Genomic DNA, 17,555 nt, shown 5'->3' on the forward strand with positions numbered 1-17,555 from the left:
ATCAGGAGGGTAGTTGGGAATTAAGTCACATCCATTCACACAAATACTTTCACCTAAAACTTATTTTATTGGAAAATGCCAGAGGTGGTGGTTATGCCTGAGTCTCATCTTGGACTTCAGAGCCACAGCAGCCTGCCACCTGCACACAACACACAGGCTGATGAAATAGATGGCCCAAGTGGAAAGCCACAGTGGAGAAAAAGACAGGCTCTTAGGCAAATGGTGCTGGGAAAACCAGTTACTTCCACAAAGAAAGAGGCTCGATCCTTGTCTTTCAGCATGCACCAGAGTCAACTTCAGATCCACAACACAAGACCTGACCCTGACACTGTCAGAGATAAAATCAGGGGAAACACTTCAAGATACACGCACAGGTAAGGAGTTTCCACACAGTTCCAGTAGCCCACAGAAGAAGACCAACAAGCAGCAAACGCAGGCAACAGGTACCACAGCCTGCAGAATGGGAGAAAATTTTTGCCCAGAGAGGTGGTTATGAGAGCTTAGTGGTCCCTGCACCCATGCAACAAGCCAGGCTGCAGTCTCTTGTGTGCTTGTGACCCCAGGACTATGGAGGGGTAAAGACAGTAAGCTCATTTGGGTGTGGTTCCCAACTGGTGGGTCGCAGCCCCTTTGGGGATTGCATATCAGATAGGCTGCATAGCACATGTTTACATTACGATTCAGAACAGCAGCAAAACTAGTTATGAAGTAGCAAAAAAGTAACTTTATGGTTTGGGGGTCACCACAGCATGGGGAACTATATTAAAGGGCCAGAGCACTAGGAAAATTGAGAACTACTGCATTAAGGCTTGCTGCCTGCTAGCTCACTTAAAAAATAGAGGGCTTCATGTTTGAGAGAGGGGAAGAGAGAGAGAGAGAGACAGAGAAAGAGTGAGAGGAAGTGGGAGGGGGAGAGGGAAGGAGAGAGAGGGAGGGAGGGAGGGAGAGAGACAGAGACTTTGTCCCCAACAAATAAGGCAGAAAAGGATAGAGGTGGGTATCTCATATCCTCCTCTGGCCTCTGTTACACATGTATAGGTGCATGCACCCAAACATACACCACACACACATACACACACACACACGCACGCGCAAAAATCTGACCCAAAAAAGGACATTCTTATAACCCAGCTATAATCTCTTTGGCTTACCCCCAAGGCATTTGTCCTACCACAGAGACAGTTGCACTTCCAGGTTTATTACTATTCTACTCATAGCAGCAAGGAAGTAAAATCAACCTAAATATCAACAAATAGACAGTGAAAAATGTGTCTCACAGATGGGCGTGTTATTCAGCTACCTCTGAGAATGGCACGGAGCCGAACATCCCAGACGGAAAGCACCTGTAAGTGTTTATGGGGCGACTGGGTAGGAAGTAGCAGAATGAGTAATGTGACTGGCATGGGACATGGGGCTGAGAGGTCACAAGGTAGATTAGGGGGTGACATCTGCCCCTGATTTAAATAAACAAATAAATAAATAAAGGCTTATTTAAATAAACAGGTGCCTGTGCCTTTTACTGATTTGGGAGCAGGTTAATAATAAGCACTGTAATAATTATAGGCTTTTAATAATAAACATTATTAGCCCTATACTTGTATAAAGTAGCCACCAAAAAAAAAAAAAAACTGATTTATTAAACCTGCAAGAAAATGGATGGATGTGAAAAACAGTTTATTAAGTGACTCAGGCTTGGAAAGACAACCACTGTGTCTTCTCTTTTGTATGCAAATTATAGCATCTAATTTTTATATGTGCACATTTTTGTGGGAATGTATATTGAGCCAAGGAAAATAGAAAGGGGCTATGAGAGAGGAAAAACGGTTCTTCAAGGTGAGGGAGGGCTTAGAACATGTGATACAAATTAAAAAGGGGGAATACTAGGGGTGGAAAGGTTTAATGAAGGGGGGATAAGAAGTGGGGAAGAAAAGGAATAGGGGAGGGTCAACCAAACTAAAATTAAATGAAAAAGTAATACAGATGTATATGTGGCAAGAGAGTCAAAGAATAAAAAAATTAAAGTCTGGGTATGGTGGCATATGCCTTTAATACCATCACTGAGAAAGGAGAGGCAGGCAGATCTCTGGGAGTTCCAGACCAATCTGGTCTACATAGTGAGTTCCAGGCCAGCCTGGTCTAAATAGTGAGTTCCAGGCCAGCCTAGTCTACATAGTGAGTTCCAGGCCAACCTGGTCTACATAGTGAGTTCCAGGCCAGCCTAGTCTACATAGTGAGTTCCAGGCCAGCCTGGTCCACATAGTGAGTTCCAGGCCAACCTGGTCTACATAGTGAGTTCCAGGCCAGCCTGGTCTACATAGTGAGTTCCAGGCCAACCTGGTCTAAATAGCGAGTTCCAGGCCAACCTGGTCTAAATAGTGAGTTCCAGGCCAGCCTAGTCTACATAGTGAGTTCCAGGCCAGCCTGGTCTACATAGTGAGTTCCAGGCCAGCCTGGTCTACATAGTGAGTTCCAGGCCAGCCTGGTCTACATAGTGAGTTCCAGGCCAGCCTGGTCTACATAGTGAGTTCCAGGTCAGCCTGGCTCCTGGTCTACATAGTGAGTTCCAGGCCAGCCTGGTCTACATAGTGAGTTCCAGGCCAGCCTGGTCCACATAGTGAGTTCCAGGCCAGCCTGGTCTACATAGTGAGTTCCAGGCCAGCCTGGTCTACATAGTGAGTTCCAGGCCAGCCTGGTCTACATAGTGAGTTCCAGGCCAGCCTGGTCTATGTAGTGAGTTCCAGGTCAGCCTAGTCCACATAGTGAGGTCCAGACCAAAACAGGTAATTGCCACTGTTGCTGTTTGCTCACTAGAACTAGAAGGTAAGACTGTGTTGATGATACCACACATCTTGATCCCATGCCACCCTGGGGCAAAACTACTGGCCAGCCAGGCAAGATGGCCCCACTGGTACATTAGTGGCAAATGTGTTGTAGCAAGAACTACCACTTTGTTTTGGTGCCTACTTCAAAGAAGAGATTTCATGTCTGGTACCCAAACCAGCCAAACATAGCTAGGTCATAGGACCTTGTGAGAAAGCTACTGTTGTTGCTTTGTTAAATGGGCATGGTGTACCCATCAAATGGCCCCCCTGACCAACAACTAAGGAAGTCGTCTGCCTTTGGCACTGACTTTCAAGTACATGTGTATGCTCCTGGAAGTAACCTTATCTACCACACAAGGTACCGTGATGCAAAATATCTTCTTAGAAACTTTTGTTTATGTTACTCTCTTCGGAGACAGAGTCTGTGCAGCTCTGGCTAGCCTGGAACTCACTATGTAGACTAGGCTAGCCTGAACCTCACTATGTAGACCAGGTTGGCCTGGAACTCACTATGTAGACTAGGCTGGCCTGGAACTCACTATGTAGACCAGGTTGGCCTGGAACTCACTATGTAGACTAGGCTGGCCCGGAACTCACTATGTAGACCAGGCTGGCCTGGAACTCACTATGTAGGCATGGCATGGCATTTGCACTATTTTTAAAGTGTCTGTGTGTGTGTATATGTGTGTGTGTGTGTGTGTGTGTGTACACAACTTGTGGGAGTCAGTTCTCTCCAAAGAAATGACTCCACTTAAGTCTATGCAGTTGGCCAGTGAATTTACTTTGGTTACGTACAGGAGTGTGGATGAAGGGTTATTTATTTACAGGAGCGTAGACCCCCCCTCCAAAGACAATCGCATTACTGAGAAGCCCACCCTGCAAGGGTGACAACTTAAAGCTACATCCTTGGAGTTCCCTGTGTGACTTCAGACCGCAGGGCTGCTACAGTTCCCCCTTCTGGGAGGGGGGGGGGGCGGGGCATACTTCGAATCTTACACATTTCAGCTTTCAGAGACTGGTAAGTTGTGTTTACTTCCTGGGTCTTAGGAGCTTCCCTTCTCACCTCAGGAGGAAGTGTGTCACTTGGGAAAAAAACAGCTTATGGTGGCCCCGTTCCATGCTCATTTAGACCCGTGTTGGGGTGCTGGTAGCAGTAGCGGGGCAGACACGGGAATCACTGGGACACAAGCCTGGACCCAGAAATAGAATTGGCTCTTAAAATTATGCTGTTCTCTATCTTAACTCACAGAAGCATGTTGTAAACAACTCCAGTTTGAGCTCAGATGACCTTTTAAAATATACCTGGATGAAAAACACTGGAGTAACCACTCTGGTGAAGAGACTCTCGTGCGGCTCTTAGAAAGAAGAAGAGAAATTCCATCCTCCCCTGGGTTTTGTATGTTTAGCTCCCACATGAAGCAAGGCTCACTGAGCTGGGCCAGTGAAGGACATGATCTGGTCACATCTCCATGGACAAATCACTGGTCTCTGAAGGCAGTGTGATTGCCAGGAACGAAACAGCGCGTGAGTGGGCAGGGAATTCTGTGAGACAGGTAACCATGCAAGAGCAGTATCTGGCACCACACTCCAAGGCACACTTTCCTTGCCTGAAATTTCTCTTCCTCTTTGGATTTACTTGAAGTGGGGACAGATTGCTAATGAGATGAGTAAGGGTCCCTTCATCTGGGCATATGATTGTGCTAAGTTACTTAGCTAAAGTTAGTTAGTTAGCCTGTATACACCAGGGTCTATCGGTCTATTTTGACCCTGAACAATCAAAGGAGAAAGGGAGGGAGGAAAGCAGGAACCCTGTCATCAGCAGTCAGCTAGTTGGCCAAAAATTCACCACCAGGGTTTTTATTGGTGTCAAAACCAACCACACTGGAACTTTAAATTCCAAATGCTGCGGTATTCAGGGCCCTGAGTTTTTGTCCTAATAAGACAGGTGGGTAAGCAGTAATCTCCCCAGTTCTCTTCCCTGTAGCCTGTATGTGATGCTTAATAGTCTCCTTATACTTTCCTTCTGTCTAGCTCTTGCCTGTGCTTGCTATCTCCTTCCCTGCCAAGAAGACATTGTCTTATCCCTGGGATCCAGGTATCTGTACATTGGCAGCAACCCACCTCCAGCCCTCCTCAGGATGCAGGATGGAAAGTCCATCAAGAGTAAGCAGCCCTCCGCCAGGGAATCACTGTCCTCCGCCTTCAAATGGGAACTGGCCTACAGAGGTCCCTGGCCCTTGGGTATCCCAGGGAAGGGTCCCACCACAGTCTGGAAGGATGCAAAAGGGAAGCAATACCTTCAGAGATCAAGGACAGAAACAGGAGGTTACAGTGCAAATCTTGGGAGTCCTAGGCCACTGAGAAAGAATATGAAGAAAAAAGCCAATTCTACACTGAAGTGGGGGGAGGACAAGGAGATAACAAGATGACAAGGAGGACACCAGGGAGACAGCTGAGATGAGGAGGGGAACAACTCCGGCTGGGGGGATGGAATCTTATGTCAGGGGATCAAAAGATGCTTTCTATGAGGTAAGGTTCCTAGGGAGGCTGCCTTCAGAGCCCTTCCTGAAGGCTACCAGACTATCCAACGAAGGCTAACACCATATGGAGTCTGTGAGGACATCTGAGATGAAGCCCTGAGGTACTGGGCGTGATAGCGTTGGCTGAAATCAAGGTAGGAACAGGAGGGGTGAGTGCATATGCCACTGCATGCCCTAATGACGTATCAAGCAGCCATCGGGACCCAAGAGGGGGAAGAGGGAAAGAACGCAAGGGAAAGGGTATCACCAACACTGAAAACAAGGGATGGAAGACAAGGGAGAGAAAAGAGGGGTTAGAGACAGGAAACTGTCCTAAATGCAAAGCATCCGATGGGATGCAAAGAGCAGAGAAAGCAGATCAAACAGAAATTTAAAATAAGAAAGTAAATAGCACACATGGACTACACAGCTGAGGAGCATATTATATTACAATGGTTGTATTATTTATGTTATGGTTCTACTGTTTTAGTTAACAGTTTGGTTACTTTATTAGTATTAATAAATAATTTTTACTAAAAAGGACTCTGATCGACTCAAAAGGCAAAATCTAGCTCTTCACTGTTAAGATTTAAGTAGTAACTAAAAACAATGCCGAGGGAAGAGCAAGCAGTTAGCATCCCCAAGATGAGAGCGCCATCTAGAGGTCAGAGAAAGGAAAACCAGGTTCAGAGCATCAAAGGTCTTGTAAACTGGGAGGGAAGCCAGACGATAACGGTGATTCAGGTGATTCAATCGAGCCAGCAGATTAAAAAAAAAAAAAAAAAAAAAGCACTTGCCCTGCAAGCCTGATGTATATTCGATCGCAACTATAGGCATGCCACACAGCAGAAAACAAGAGAGGCCATGCCTCAACAGCGTAGAAAGATCTACTCTCAAAAGTTCTCTTGGATTTGGAGAGATAACTCAGCCATTATGAGCATTGCCTGCTCTTGCAGAGGAGCTTGAGTCCAATCCCTAGCATGTACACAGAAGCCTCCAATGTAAATCTAGTCCCAGGGGATCTGATGGCCTCTTCTGGCTTCTAGAGGGCACTGCAAGCATGTGGCCCATGGACATACATTACATGCACCTACACACACAGAAACAGACAGACAGACACAGAGAGAGAGAGAGAGAGAGAGAGAGAGAGAGAGACAGACAGACAGACAGACAGACACACACACACCAATTAGAGAATCAATTGGCATTGCCAATGTCCAACTTAGCAAATCGATGAGTTTATTGGGGTCACTTACAAGAGCAGGAGTTTTTGTTGTTCCAAGAGTGGGGATGACTCAAAAGTGGTTGCGTCACCAAATCCCACCTCAACATAGGCAAGAATGCTGCACAACTTGCAGGCTACTTGACTAGTCATAGGCTTCTCTCCCAGGCAGCGAGGCTTCCTCTAGGCAGCTCTGCTGGTATCAGTCAACCTGTCCCTTTCTGTCCTGTTCCTATTCCTCCAGCATACACAGCCACACAGCTCCATTCCTACAATCCTGGGGAAGCACTCTGTGACCTTAAGCTTCTGCTTTCAAGACAGGTGATGTTTGTTAGTCTCTTCGGCCTCCCCTCCCTGTTCTTCCTGGAAGGGTGTTTCAATTAGAAGGGAATTACCATGTAGCTCTAGCTTTCCACTTTGTCCTTGTTTTAGGTACCCAGCCTCCACCCATGACGTGACCATGACATCATGATCCAACAAGCCTTGGGTTTTTAAAGCACCGTCCGCAGCCTCACAAGGCAGAGACTTGAGACACCCATTAGCTACAGAGAGAAGCTAACAGCCCAGCTAAGCACAGCACTGGAGGAGGAAAAAAAAAAAAGAAAGAAAGAAAGAAAGAAAGAAGATCCCACAGGCGCTTAAAAATCTTACTGAATTTATTATGAAGCTCCTGTTTTAAAATTCTAATACGAATGTTTCAAGGGGAAAAAAAAAGTCTGAAAAGTACTCTCCAAAGTATTCTAAAGGAAAAAGATTGCAGTATTAAAGTTTACCAAGGAAGTATTTTTTTTTCAAGGAAGTATTTTTAACTAAAAGAAGATTAAATAAGAGGATCTATATAATGTGGTCAATAGTGACAGAGTAAGTCAATGAGAGAAACTTCAAGAACACAGACACAAAGGCCCATGTGATTACAAAGATGTGCGCCTGCTTTTCGACACGTTTACAAGCTCTGCCATTGCAAAGTCCTTTTGGTTCCCACTGAGTAGTCGTTCCTGAGTCTCCTGGACTGAAACCTGTACAGGCAGCAGCACACCGGAGGCGGTGTAGCGGGATGGGTGGAGAGCCCAGCATGTTGAGGGCTGTGGCAGAGCGGTGCAGCTGAGGTCCGGCATCAGTCCTCGAGGGAGGAGCACAGTGCTCAACTATGTCTGTCTGCAGCAGACAACACTTGTGCTCTCAGCAGCCACACCTTGTGTCTCCACTCCACGTGCACTGGAGGCGAAGCACTGTAACAGGTCCTGGCTAATTGGTCTTCACTTGAAGTCACGAGTGCCACTTGGGACTAGAGCACTTCACTGCCAGGTGCTTCTCCTGCCCTTCCTTTGCCAAGGCTGCCGGGAGGCTGGTTCCCACAGCATGTTTTAGAGACTAGAGGAGATGATGTAGCTGATGATGGCAGCATGCTGCCATAAGCATGCTAGAATCTCTTCAGGGAATCTAGATTCAGCTAGAATCTCCAGCTGACCCATAGATAGGCCCATCAGTGCTGTTTCCACTTTCTCACTCTTGTTGACATCTCCATGCCTATTTTCACTCCTGTACAAGTTAATGTGTCCAAAAACTAATTAAATGCCTCTCAAGTCTTCCTCTGGCAACCACTAACAACTGAGTGACAATATCAATTGCCTAAAGGGCGGGTTCCATCCTGATGCACGCGTTCTATCACCTACCGTTTCATTGCAACCCTTAATCTAAGAGTGGAAGAAAGCACATTTTGCCCTCAAAGTCAGACACAAGTTACCTTGATGCAGGCAGGCAGGCAGGCAGGCATTACCATTTCCAATGGAGCGGCTTCAATTTGCCTTTTCCAGACACAAACAGGAAATGAGTGAATAGACATTGGCATTCCTGCTTGTTCATGGTCCCACTGGTCTGACAGTAACTGTGAGCACAGGGGAGAAAGGTTAGAGGGAGCCTGTCCTGCCACATGGGAGCTGCAGCTGCAGGGCCCACATAGATGCCCTCCTGTGTCCATCATGAGCTGTCCTGAAACTCAGATTACAAAAGCACTCTCCAGAGCGTCAGTTCAGATGGACAGGCTTTCGTGTTTAGAAACTTTTTCTTAACACTCCTCAATAGAGTAACTGTATATTTTAGGTTATTTTGAGCAGGTGTTGTGCACTAGCCTGCACAGGCTCCTAAAACCAAATACCACAAAGTGGCTTAAGCATCAGAAATTTATTTCTTACACTTCTAGGTGCTGAAGTCCAAGACTGACTGGCTGATCCCCCGCAAGCGGATCTTTTTGGCTTGTAAGTAGCTGTGCTATGAGTTTTCACATGGTAGAGAGAAACACATCCCCTTCCTCTTCTGAACAGGCTGCTGACTCTATCAAGTCAGGACTCACCCTTACGGTGGCCTTTAATCTGTCACCTCCAAAGAGCTGCTGCCCTCACAGTCAGGGGACTGACACAGTCCAGCACTCCATGCTGAGCAATGCTTCACACAAGTAGAAATCTGCTCGCAGTAATGGCATTCATGCGCCACAGGAAGCAGAGTCTCTGTGACATAACAGAGCACACGGGTACGCTGTGACGTAACAGGCCACACGGGCACACTGCTGTGGCAGCCAGAAAAGTGCCTACCTTTTACCTGAACCACTGAAGTTCAAAGGCTTCAAAGCTCAGCCTGTCACTCTACTTTCTCACGTCAAAGCAATCATCAATAGTTTTGAAAACAAACCAAAAAAAATCTTTATTTACAAAAGTGACTTTTAACTGACTTTTATACATCCTATGACATGTGGGCAGCAACAGTGTAACATTTTCAACACAGACTTAGATACAGGAAGGCATACGCATCTGGGTTCCGCTGCCTCAGCTTTGCTGCCATGGTGATTCTGTGCCGCAGTTACTTTCCAGGAGGGTTTCCACCCACGGTGGTTACATAACCATTGGCTGTGGATTCCCGAGCAGCAAAGGAGCCAGTCTTAGCAGAGCTCGCACTGGCATCTTCAGCTGTCTGAACCTGAAGAGCAGCTCAGCAAAGCTTGTGCTCCCTGAAAGGAGAAATGCCAAAAGCCATGTCACCACACAGCCCTCCAAGGAGCTCAGCACAGCCAGGAGGTCTTCCTTCCAGACAGAAGCCCCCGTGGCCATCCCTGGATTTTTAGTTCCCTGAAACACTTCAAAGAGTTTCAACTTATCCATTCTATACTTTGAAATTGACCATCCCATAGTTCCAACAGCACAGGTTATACACTTTCCTGTTTCTCTCCATCTTGGGCTTTATTTTTTCTTTTTTTCATTCAGTAGCATTTACTTTCTTATCTGAGTAAGAATAAGGTGGGGAGCAAAGAAAGACAATACAGGGGGAAAGGTGGGCAAGACTCCTGCACAGGCAGAAGCCAGGGAGAGACCGCCATTGGCTTGAGGCAAAATGGGAGCAACAAGGAGGAATGCACAAGCAGCTTGAGGCAGCACAAATCCAACCAGACGCCAGCCTGGGGCTGCACTAGCAAGGCAGCTTGCGGGCCTGTTCACCTACTGTTATCTTTCCTGAGACAGGGTCCTGTAGGGGGGAGGGGGGGCCCAGCCAGATCTCAACTCACTCAAAGCCAAGGATGGCCTCCCTCCCCTCCACAGAGGTCCTGCTTCTAAATGTTTAGATTACAGGATGGGCCACCATGCCCATTTTCGGGGCTGCTCTTATCGTCTGCCACATACTGTCAGTTCACCCACTTGACTGCTATGTATTTTTGTATTCTTGAGCTATTGAGCTTTGACCTGGATACAGTCAAATCTCAAGAAAACATTCATGCAGTTATGATCACAGATCACAACTTGTGTTGATCCTCTGAGACTTATAAGGTGTGACCACAACACTACATAGACCAGAGGCAATTTACAACCCATGACCTCAGCCATACCCTGCTAAGTTCCATTACCAAGCTGTGGGAGAGACACTAGTCTTGGACTGATGAAAACAACTGGCAGGTTGCCTTCTAGTCCACTTGCAAGCTCTTCCCTCCAGGGCATTCCTTTCCATGCAACTCTTCTGAAACCAAAGGCACCCTGTGGCTTTTCTGCATAGCTCACTGCTCTGACAGCCCCTGCAAACTGCAGCTCCCCTGGTCTCTCCATATTCTCACCTCCCTCCCACAACTCTAGGAGTTTTCTTGGCATTACATTGGGCTCCCTTTTCCTATCACAGCCAAGAAACTCCCAAACATTCCAGTCAGCAAGGGTAACACCAAACCTTTAGCTGCTATTTTATGCATTTATCTCACTTTTGTAATTGTTTCCATAGTAGAGGCCACAAAATAGAAGCACTTCCCCATAACTAGAAGTCTGGTTATAATACATTTTTCTCTGAGGTTTCCTAAGTCACATAAGCCAGTAAAGGCATTAAGCTAAAAGTGATTAAACATTAACAGAACAACCTTCCTTCCCCTTCTCAAAAATATTTTCACCCCCCAATGAAAAGGTAGCAATTTAAATGTGGCATGAATAAATCAGGCTGTTTTACTGACAAACTCAGTGCCTGATTCCATACTGCAAATAGCACTCACTCAATATTTTACACTTCCTAATGTAAAAACTATAAATATAAGGGCCAGGTGTGGTGGCGCATGCCTTTAATCCCAGCACTTGGGAGGCAGAGGCAGGTGGATCACTGTGAGTCCAAGGCCAGCCTGAACTACAAAGTGAGTCTAGGACATCCAAGGATGAGACAGAGAAACCCTGTCTCACAACAAAACGAAACAAAAACGAAACAACCAAACAACCCTCTCCCAAAAATTTGTAAATATACACATAATTACACCTATAGTTTTAAAGTTTTAGGGTAACAGAAACTGGTACTATATACAACTTTTTAAAACTAGGAAATCTTAAAAAGTTATAATAAAAATCAAGCAAGTTCTGTAGCTATAGCTCAGTGGTAGGATGTCTGATGACCATGCCCAACCCATGTAATTAAATACACTGACATCATTCATATACAGAATAACATACACACTTGTAGTCCTACTCTGAAAGCTTCTTTTTTAAAATGAAGTATACGGTTTGTTCTATTTTCAGAAAGCATTCTCAACAAACGTAAGGCATGAACAAAGATGAGTGCTGCATTAGACAGTGACTCCGAGAATTTCCCCCCAACTAGAAACTAGTGGGAACAACACTGAACAGAGGGCTGAGATGGCACTACCTTCCAGTCCCAAAGGAGGCAAGTGTCGAGGTGCTGGCACGGAGTGGTACACAAGGAAGCAGGCCAGCATGCTTAGCTGAGACTTCTCAACAGGCTGCCCAGTGAGGTAGGCGTGCACACACACATCGCCTCCAGCTGCGAGGACCAAGAACAGAGATGAGACAATGGTTATTTTTATTACTTTTTCATCAAGTATGCACTTGGCCCTTGGCACAGGCCTGGCAGTGCTGCACAGGGTGAGAGGCTAGGGTGCCTGGCACTGCCCAGTTCAGAGTACTGAGGAGGTACCATAATACCCACGGTCACATCTTTTCCTCCACTGGAGTCACTCAAGGAGCCTGACTCAGCCCAGGACTAGAATCTGCTTATTCTTGGCTGGAAATGATCAAATCCCAATGCCTATCAGAGTGCTTCTGAAAGACAGTCTGGCACAGCTGAGTTTCCGGTGTGGGCGGTTTAGAGTGCAGGCAGGAAAATGCACTGTAACAGGGTGCAAGCACTACTGCTACTCAGGGGCCGGGGCAACTAAGGCAATCCTATCCTGGGACACAGTGGTCAGCTGAGGACAAATGACCTAAGCTCCTCAGTGAGGAACTCTGGGACAGGAGAGGGCTGGGGAAGGGGGTGAGATGTGGCTTGGGTCACGATCAAGAAGCTCAGCGGCACCTCTGCTTCTGGGACGGAGGGACCCTGTCTTCATGCCACAGTTCCTAAAAGCAAGGCAGCTCTCTCTCTGAGCACCACGGAAATCTGAAGGAAAGGAACTGTTGGTTGTTTTAGTACCACAAGGGGCAAAGCGTCTACGCAAGGGATAGCAAACGGAGCCTCGGGGGTAAAGCTGAAGGTCCAGGCACTGAGGAGCCTCTTAAAGCTGTCTTAGTGTGGACCTCCAGTTATACAAGCTTCCTGCTAGCCTTGTTAGTTAACCAAGCTCAGCTCAGTCTTCTGTTACACACATAAGACATCTGAACCACAACAACAATCGGAGAACAAAGAAGAGAGATAAAGATGCCTGAAAAACTGAATTTACCAAGTGTCCTGAAGGAGAACAGACCAACCAGGTGGTGCCCCATCACCACCAAGGTTTTACATTCTAAGAGATTTGCCAGAGAATTTGCCAAGACTTAACGTCATACCTCTCAATAGCTAAGGTGTTGAAATACCAACTCCGTGGAAAGAAAATACTGACATCTAATATATAACATTTTCATTAAAAAAATGGGGCCTGAAATGCCTGTCCAAATCATTTCAAGGCTACACAGAAGCAGGTGGTAAGCATAAAGGCAGTGCTGGCGGAGCTGCTTCCTTCAAGCCTGTTTACAGCCTGTTTGCCAGAACCTTATTTCCCAGCGTCCTGGCATGACAACTCCAGTAATGAACCAAGGAGTTGCCATGACTATGATGAGGGCTTGTACGGACTGAGAGCAGATCACTGTCAGGCATTTGCTGTGAGGATTTGAATGAATTGAAAGAAACATAAAGACCCAAGAATTGACTGCAGAAAGTGCACCTTGGGTGCAAGTACCATATCGGCTGCATCCCTACCATCCTTTCATTCATCTGAATCAGCATCATGTCCAGGAGTCATGAGCAACTTTACAGTTTCCTTCTCTCTGAAGTTAACACTTGTCCTGGCAGAGAGCCAGGGCCACTGGCTACCCAAGGATCTCACTGACTGCCTCACATGCCCATCCCTAAAGCAGGGAAATGGGTTTTTAAAGACACTGAAGTACATAACCAGGCATTGACTCATCAAACTGCAAACAGTCAAGCGATAGGTTTACCTTGTTTGCCAGTGGAAACGGTTAGAATACAAAGGCCTAGTCGAGTGTACTCTACGCACAAGGGCAGGGTGCCAGCATACCTTGTAGCCACTGGTCCAGGGTGGAGTCAATAGTGCACTTCACCACAGGCAGGAACTCAGAGTTCATGAAGAGTCCTCGCTTAGGCTGGTTCTGCTGCCTTTCCTGGTGACTTCGTGAACTGAAAAACTCTAATATCAACTTTATCTGCCAAAGATCCGATGTGTCTGACATGTCCCTCTTTTTAAGACTTCTTATGGCCTGTGTGAGGAAACGGAAAGAATGGTCTGTCTAATGAAATGGTGAGATGTTCTAGCCATGTTGTCTTCAGGGTTGCATTCTACGGTGTGTCCCAACTATGACTGACAGATCAGCAAGACGCTATGGAGAGCCACGGGGTGCTGAAATGCAGCTGACCATACTAAGAAGCCCTCCCTGGTGTGGCTCAGTTTCTTTAACATGAGAGCAAGTTCCAAGTAAAAGCAACAAAGGTCAAGTTCTGTGCTGGCTCAGCAACCCTGACTAATGAATACCCCCTCCCCTACCACTACCACCCATGGCTGTATATCTCTCTGGGGAGGAAGGTGACATACAATGACATAACAGGGATCAGACAGGAATCTCAGTGGGGTGGAGGGCTAACCAGTGATCACACTGATGTTAATAATCACCTAGTAAGGACTATGGCCAGCACCAGAGGAGATGGTCATCCATGGACACTATTCTAGATGGCGGAGGGGTGAGGGTTCCCAGGGTGCTTAAAAGGAAGAGAACATTTAACCAGCACCCAAGAAGCACAACTTAGCAGCTGTGCCAAGGGAGGCAGCAAGCAGAGCGCCAGCACAGTGCCGACCACTCTCTGCAACAGGGAAGGAGAGCTTCCATGCAGTAAGAGCATTCTGGCCCTGTGCTACTGCTGGAATGCGGAACACTACTTTACACAGTGTGATTTTCATGCCTGGGGAGTTATCTCCTGCCTCAATGCTTTCCACTCAGCTATCCACAAGATTATTTTTACCACCAAAGACTATTTCTTTGGCCTGAGACTGATTCCCAAATGCCAATCTATACACTCTTCACATTTACTGAGGAGTCTTCAAAACTGTAGGCTCTGGGTCCTGCACCCCAGACTCCAACTCAGGAGGTATGGAACAGGATTTGAAGATCCGTATTTTAAGACCCCTCCCCCACCCCCAGATAAATTTTAGCCAAGTTAGAAAACTAATGTCTGAGCTTAACTGGAAACTTGGGTCTGAAAAGCTATGAGACTATGAGAAAGCTGTATTAAGACCAGCCCTGACAAGAAGGTTGAAGCTTTGGGAAGGCTCTCAGACATCATGGTCCACATGTCCCACCTAGGCACTTACAAAGTATCAAAGGATGAAAATGAGCGCCACTTCCCTACACCACCGCTCTACACTGCCTACAGACTGCCCTTAACCACTGCTCTACACTGCCTGCAGACCTCCCATAACCACTGCTCTACACTGCCTGCAGACCGCCCTAAACTACTGCTCTACACTGCCTGCAGACCGCCCTAAACTACTGCTCTACACTGCCTGCAGACCGCCCTAAACCACTGCTCTACACTGCCTGCAGACCGCCCTAAACCACTGCTCTACACTGCCTGCAGACCTCCCATAACCACTGCTCTACACTGCTTGCAGACCTCCCATAACCACTGCTCTACACTGCCTACAGACCACTGAGGACGTGGGATCTTACACCCCAGCAATCATCTACTGCTCATCTGTGGCTTCCCAGAAAGGAGGCAGGGGAGGAAATGATCTACCCCGCCCACCCTCTCCACCCACCTCCCCCCCCCCCACTCTACCCCCCTATCCCCTCTCCCCACTCTCCCACCCCCTAAACCAGAAGAAGAAGACAGAAAGGGGCGTGGAACTCCTAAGGGGAGGGCAGCCTTCCAGAGAGCACTCCTGCTAGCACCAAGTCCTGCCTTTGGGCATCAGCATAGAGCTATCAACTGGTGTCAACTAGGTGTTCGAGATGTCTAGAAGCAAACAAGAAACTGAAAACTGAACACATAGGCAACTCCGTGCTCATACTGTGAGCTAGGCCATGTGAAATACACATCAGTCACAGCATACCTGATCCATTGCTATGTAGGCAGGCAACATCTCTGGGGTCTCTTGAGTAACACACTCATAGAGTATTGAAGAAAAGAGGTCCAGAATCTCCTGTTTCTATGGAAAGTGTAAGTAATTTGTAGCACATCAAAGCATATTACAAAATCAACTCAAAAGACAACAATATAATAGCTACTACAGCGCAATCTAAAGCTCTACTGTCACAGTGAAAAACAGTTCATCCGTATAAAAAGCCATAGTTCACACAGGGTTACAATATCAAAGCCCAAAAAGGATGGTGACGTAGCACCACATGATCTGGTAGATTGATGATCAATCTAGGAGATGAGCCTTCAGTCGCCTGGGAGTGGGGGGATCCAGAAAGGCAGCACGGCACCAACAAAGATGCAGGAGTAAAAGCACCCAGGTGGGCTGGAGAGATGGCTCAGAGGTTAAGAGCACTGGCTATTCTTACAAAGGTCCTGAGTTCAATTCCCAGCAACCACACGGTGGCTCATAACTGTCTATAATGGTGCCCTTTTCTGGCCTGTAGGCACACATGTGGGCAGAATACTGTATAATAAATAAATAAATATCATTTATTCATTTATTTACTTATTTAAAAAGCACGCAGGTAAGTACAGAGGGCTCTCAGAATCAAACCCAGCAAGGGGGCTGGGGAGAACGGAAGGCGTGGTGGTGGCAACGGAAGGCGCAGGTTTTATCCGCAATCTCTGACACATGCATGTGAAGGATGTCATCAGTCTCAAAGGCAGACATGAATATTACAAATGACTTTGGTTGTCTACTGTTAGAACTATAAATCTTGTCCTGAGGCCCAGCAAACCACAACACTTACTTGACCCATGTTCACAGTCGGCTTGCAGAAATATTCAGCAAATGACAGAAGTGCTGGATCAGAAGTGAATGATGAAATTGTTTCTGGCTAAAAAAGAAAAATCACACTTTCAGTGAGATAACCAACTATTACTTCCCTTTCTGCTCACACTGTGAGCTCTGCAGTTAGAACTCTACCCCCATTTCACACATGGTGCCGCAAGACAAAGCTGGAGCTTTGTCACCCTGCTCTGCTAAGTTGCAAGAAGCTTTTGCACAAGCTAATATAAAGTACTGAGTACCAAAAAGCTAACAATAAACGTGTCCTTTTTTGTTATAAAACACCTGCAGAAGGCTTTCCTCCTTCCCTCAATGTCTAACTAAAAAGCCTGTTGAGAAGCACAAATAGTCAGCCAGGCAGTGATGGTGCGCACCTTTAGTCCCAGAACTCGTGAGGCAGAGGCAGGTGGATCTCTTGAGTTCGAGGCCAGCCTGGTCTACAAAGTGAATCCAGGACAGCTAAGGCTACACAGAAAAAAATTTGTCTCGAAAAACCAAGAAACAAGTCCAATCATACGGAAGAGTAAGGAACGAGGAGCCTCACTCAAGTGAGCTACCAAAAGAGGACAGCTACTGTGACCTTCAGAGGAGCCAGAACCACAGACAGAGCACCGAGGAGCTTCCTGGGGCTAGCTGACAGCTTAGGTCAGCAAGCTGCGACTGCTCTAGTGATGGTTGCAAGTCAACATTGTATCTAAGCATCATTTGAAACATTTAAAATCAGCTAAGGCACGAATTTTATTTTTTGTGTAAAAAATTAGTAGGGAAAAAAACCCTTAGTATACCACTTAATCAAGACTGAAATAGAGTATTTTCAATTTCAATTTCCTATTTTAGTTCTAAACTCCCAGCAGGCAGGACACTGAGCTGTCTTTTAATTTTTACATTCTTTCAGTAGTCAAAATTAAGTTGAAACTTGCCTATAAATTGGATTAGCTTTTCATGTAAACTCTCATTTTTAGAAAAAGAAATAGTGCTAACGTAAGCCAAAAAAATTCTTCAAGTACTCCGGCAACAATCTTTTGATTGCCACCAAGAACAACGCACTTGACATC

At 46.4% G+C, this 17,555-nt stretch overlaps 1 protein-coding gene across 1 annotated transcript in view; it reads right to left on the reverse strand.

Moving 5' to 3' along the window:
- Positions 1 to 9,437: 9,437 nt before the first annotated feature.
- The window catches only part of Anapc1 (anaphase promoting complex subunit 1), a 77,757-nt gene continuing 69,639 nt past the window's right edge, over positions 9,438 to 17,555 (reverse strand). Inside the window, exons 44-48 of the mRNA XM_051144593.1 lie at positions 16,463 to 16,549; positions 15,625 to 15,720; positions 13,579 to 13,777; positions 11,715 to 11,849; positions 9,438 to 9,564 (exon numbers count right to left, since the gene is read on the reverse strand). Coding sequence (XP_051000550.1) covers positions 9,449 to 9,564; positions 11,715 to 11,849; positions 13,579 to 13,777; positions 15,625 to 15,720; positions 16,463 to 16,549 — 633 coding nt within the window. The 3' untranslated portion in view covers positions 9,438 to 9,448. The remainder of the gene's footprint in view (positions 9,565 to 11,714; positions 11,850 to 13,578; positions 13,778 to 15,624; positions 15,721 to 16,462; positions 16,550 to 17,555) is intronic.

The sequence above is a fragment of the Acomys russatus genome, chromosome 4 (assembly GCF_903995435.1).
Source record: "Acomys russatus chromosome 4, mAcoRus1.1, whole genome shotgun sequence".
Taxonomy (NCBI): Eukaryota; Metazoa; Chordata; class Mammalia; order Rodentia; family Muridae; genus Acomys; species Acomys russatus.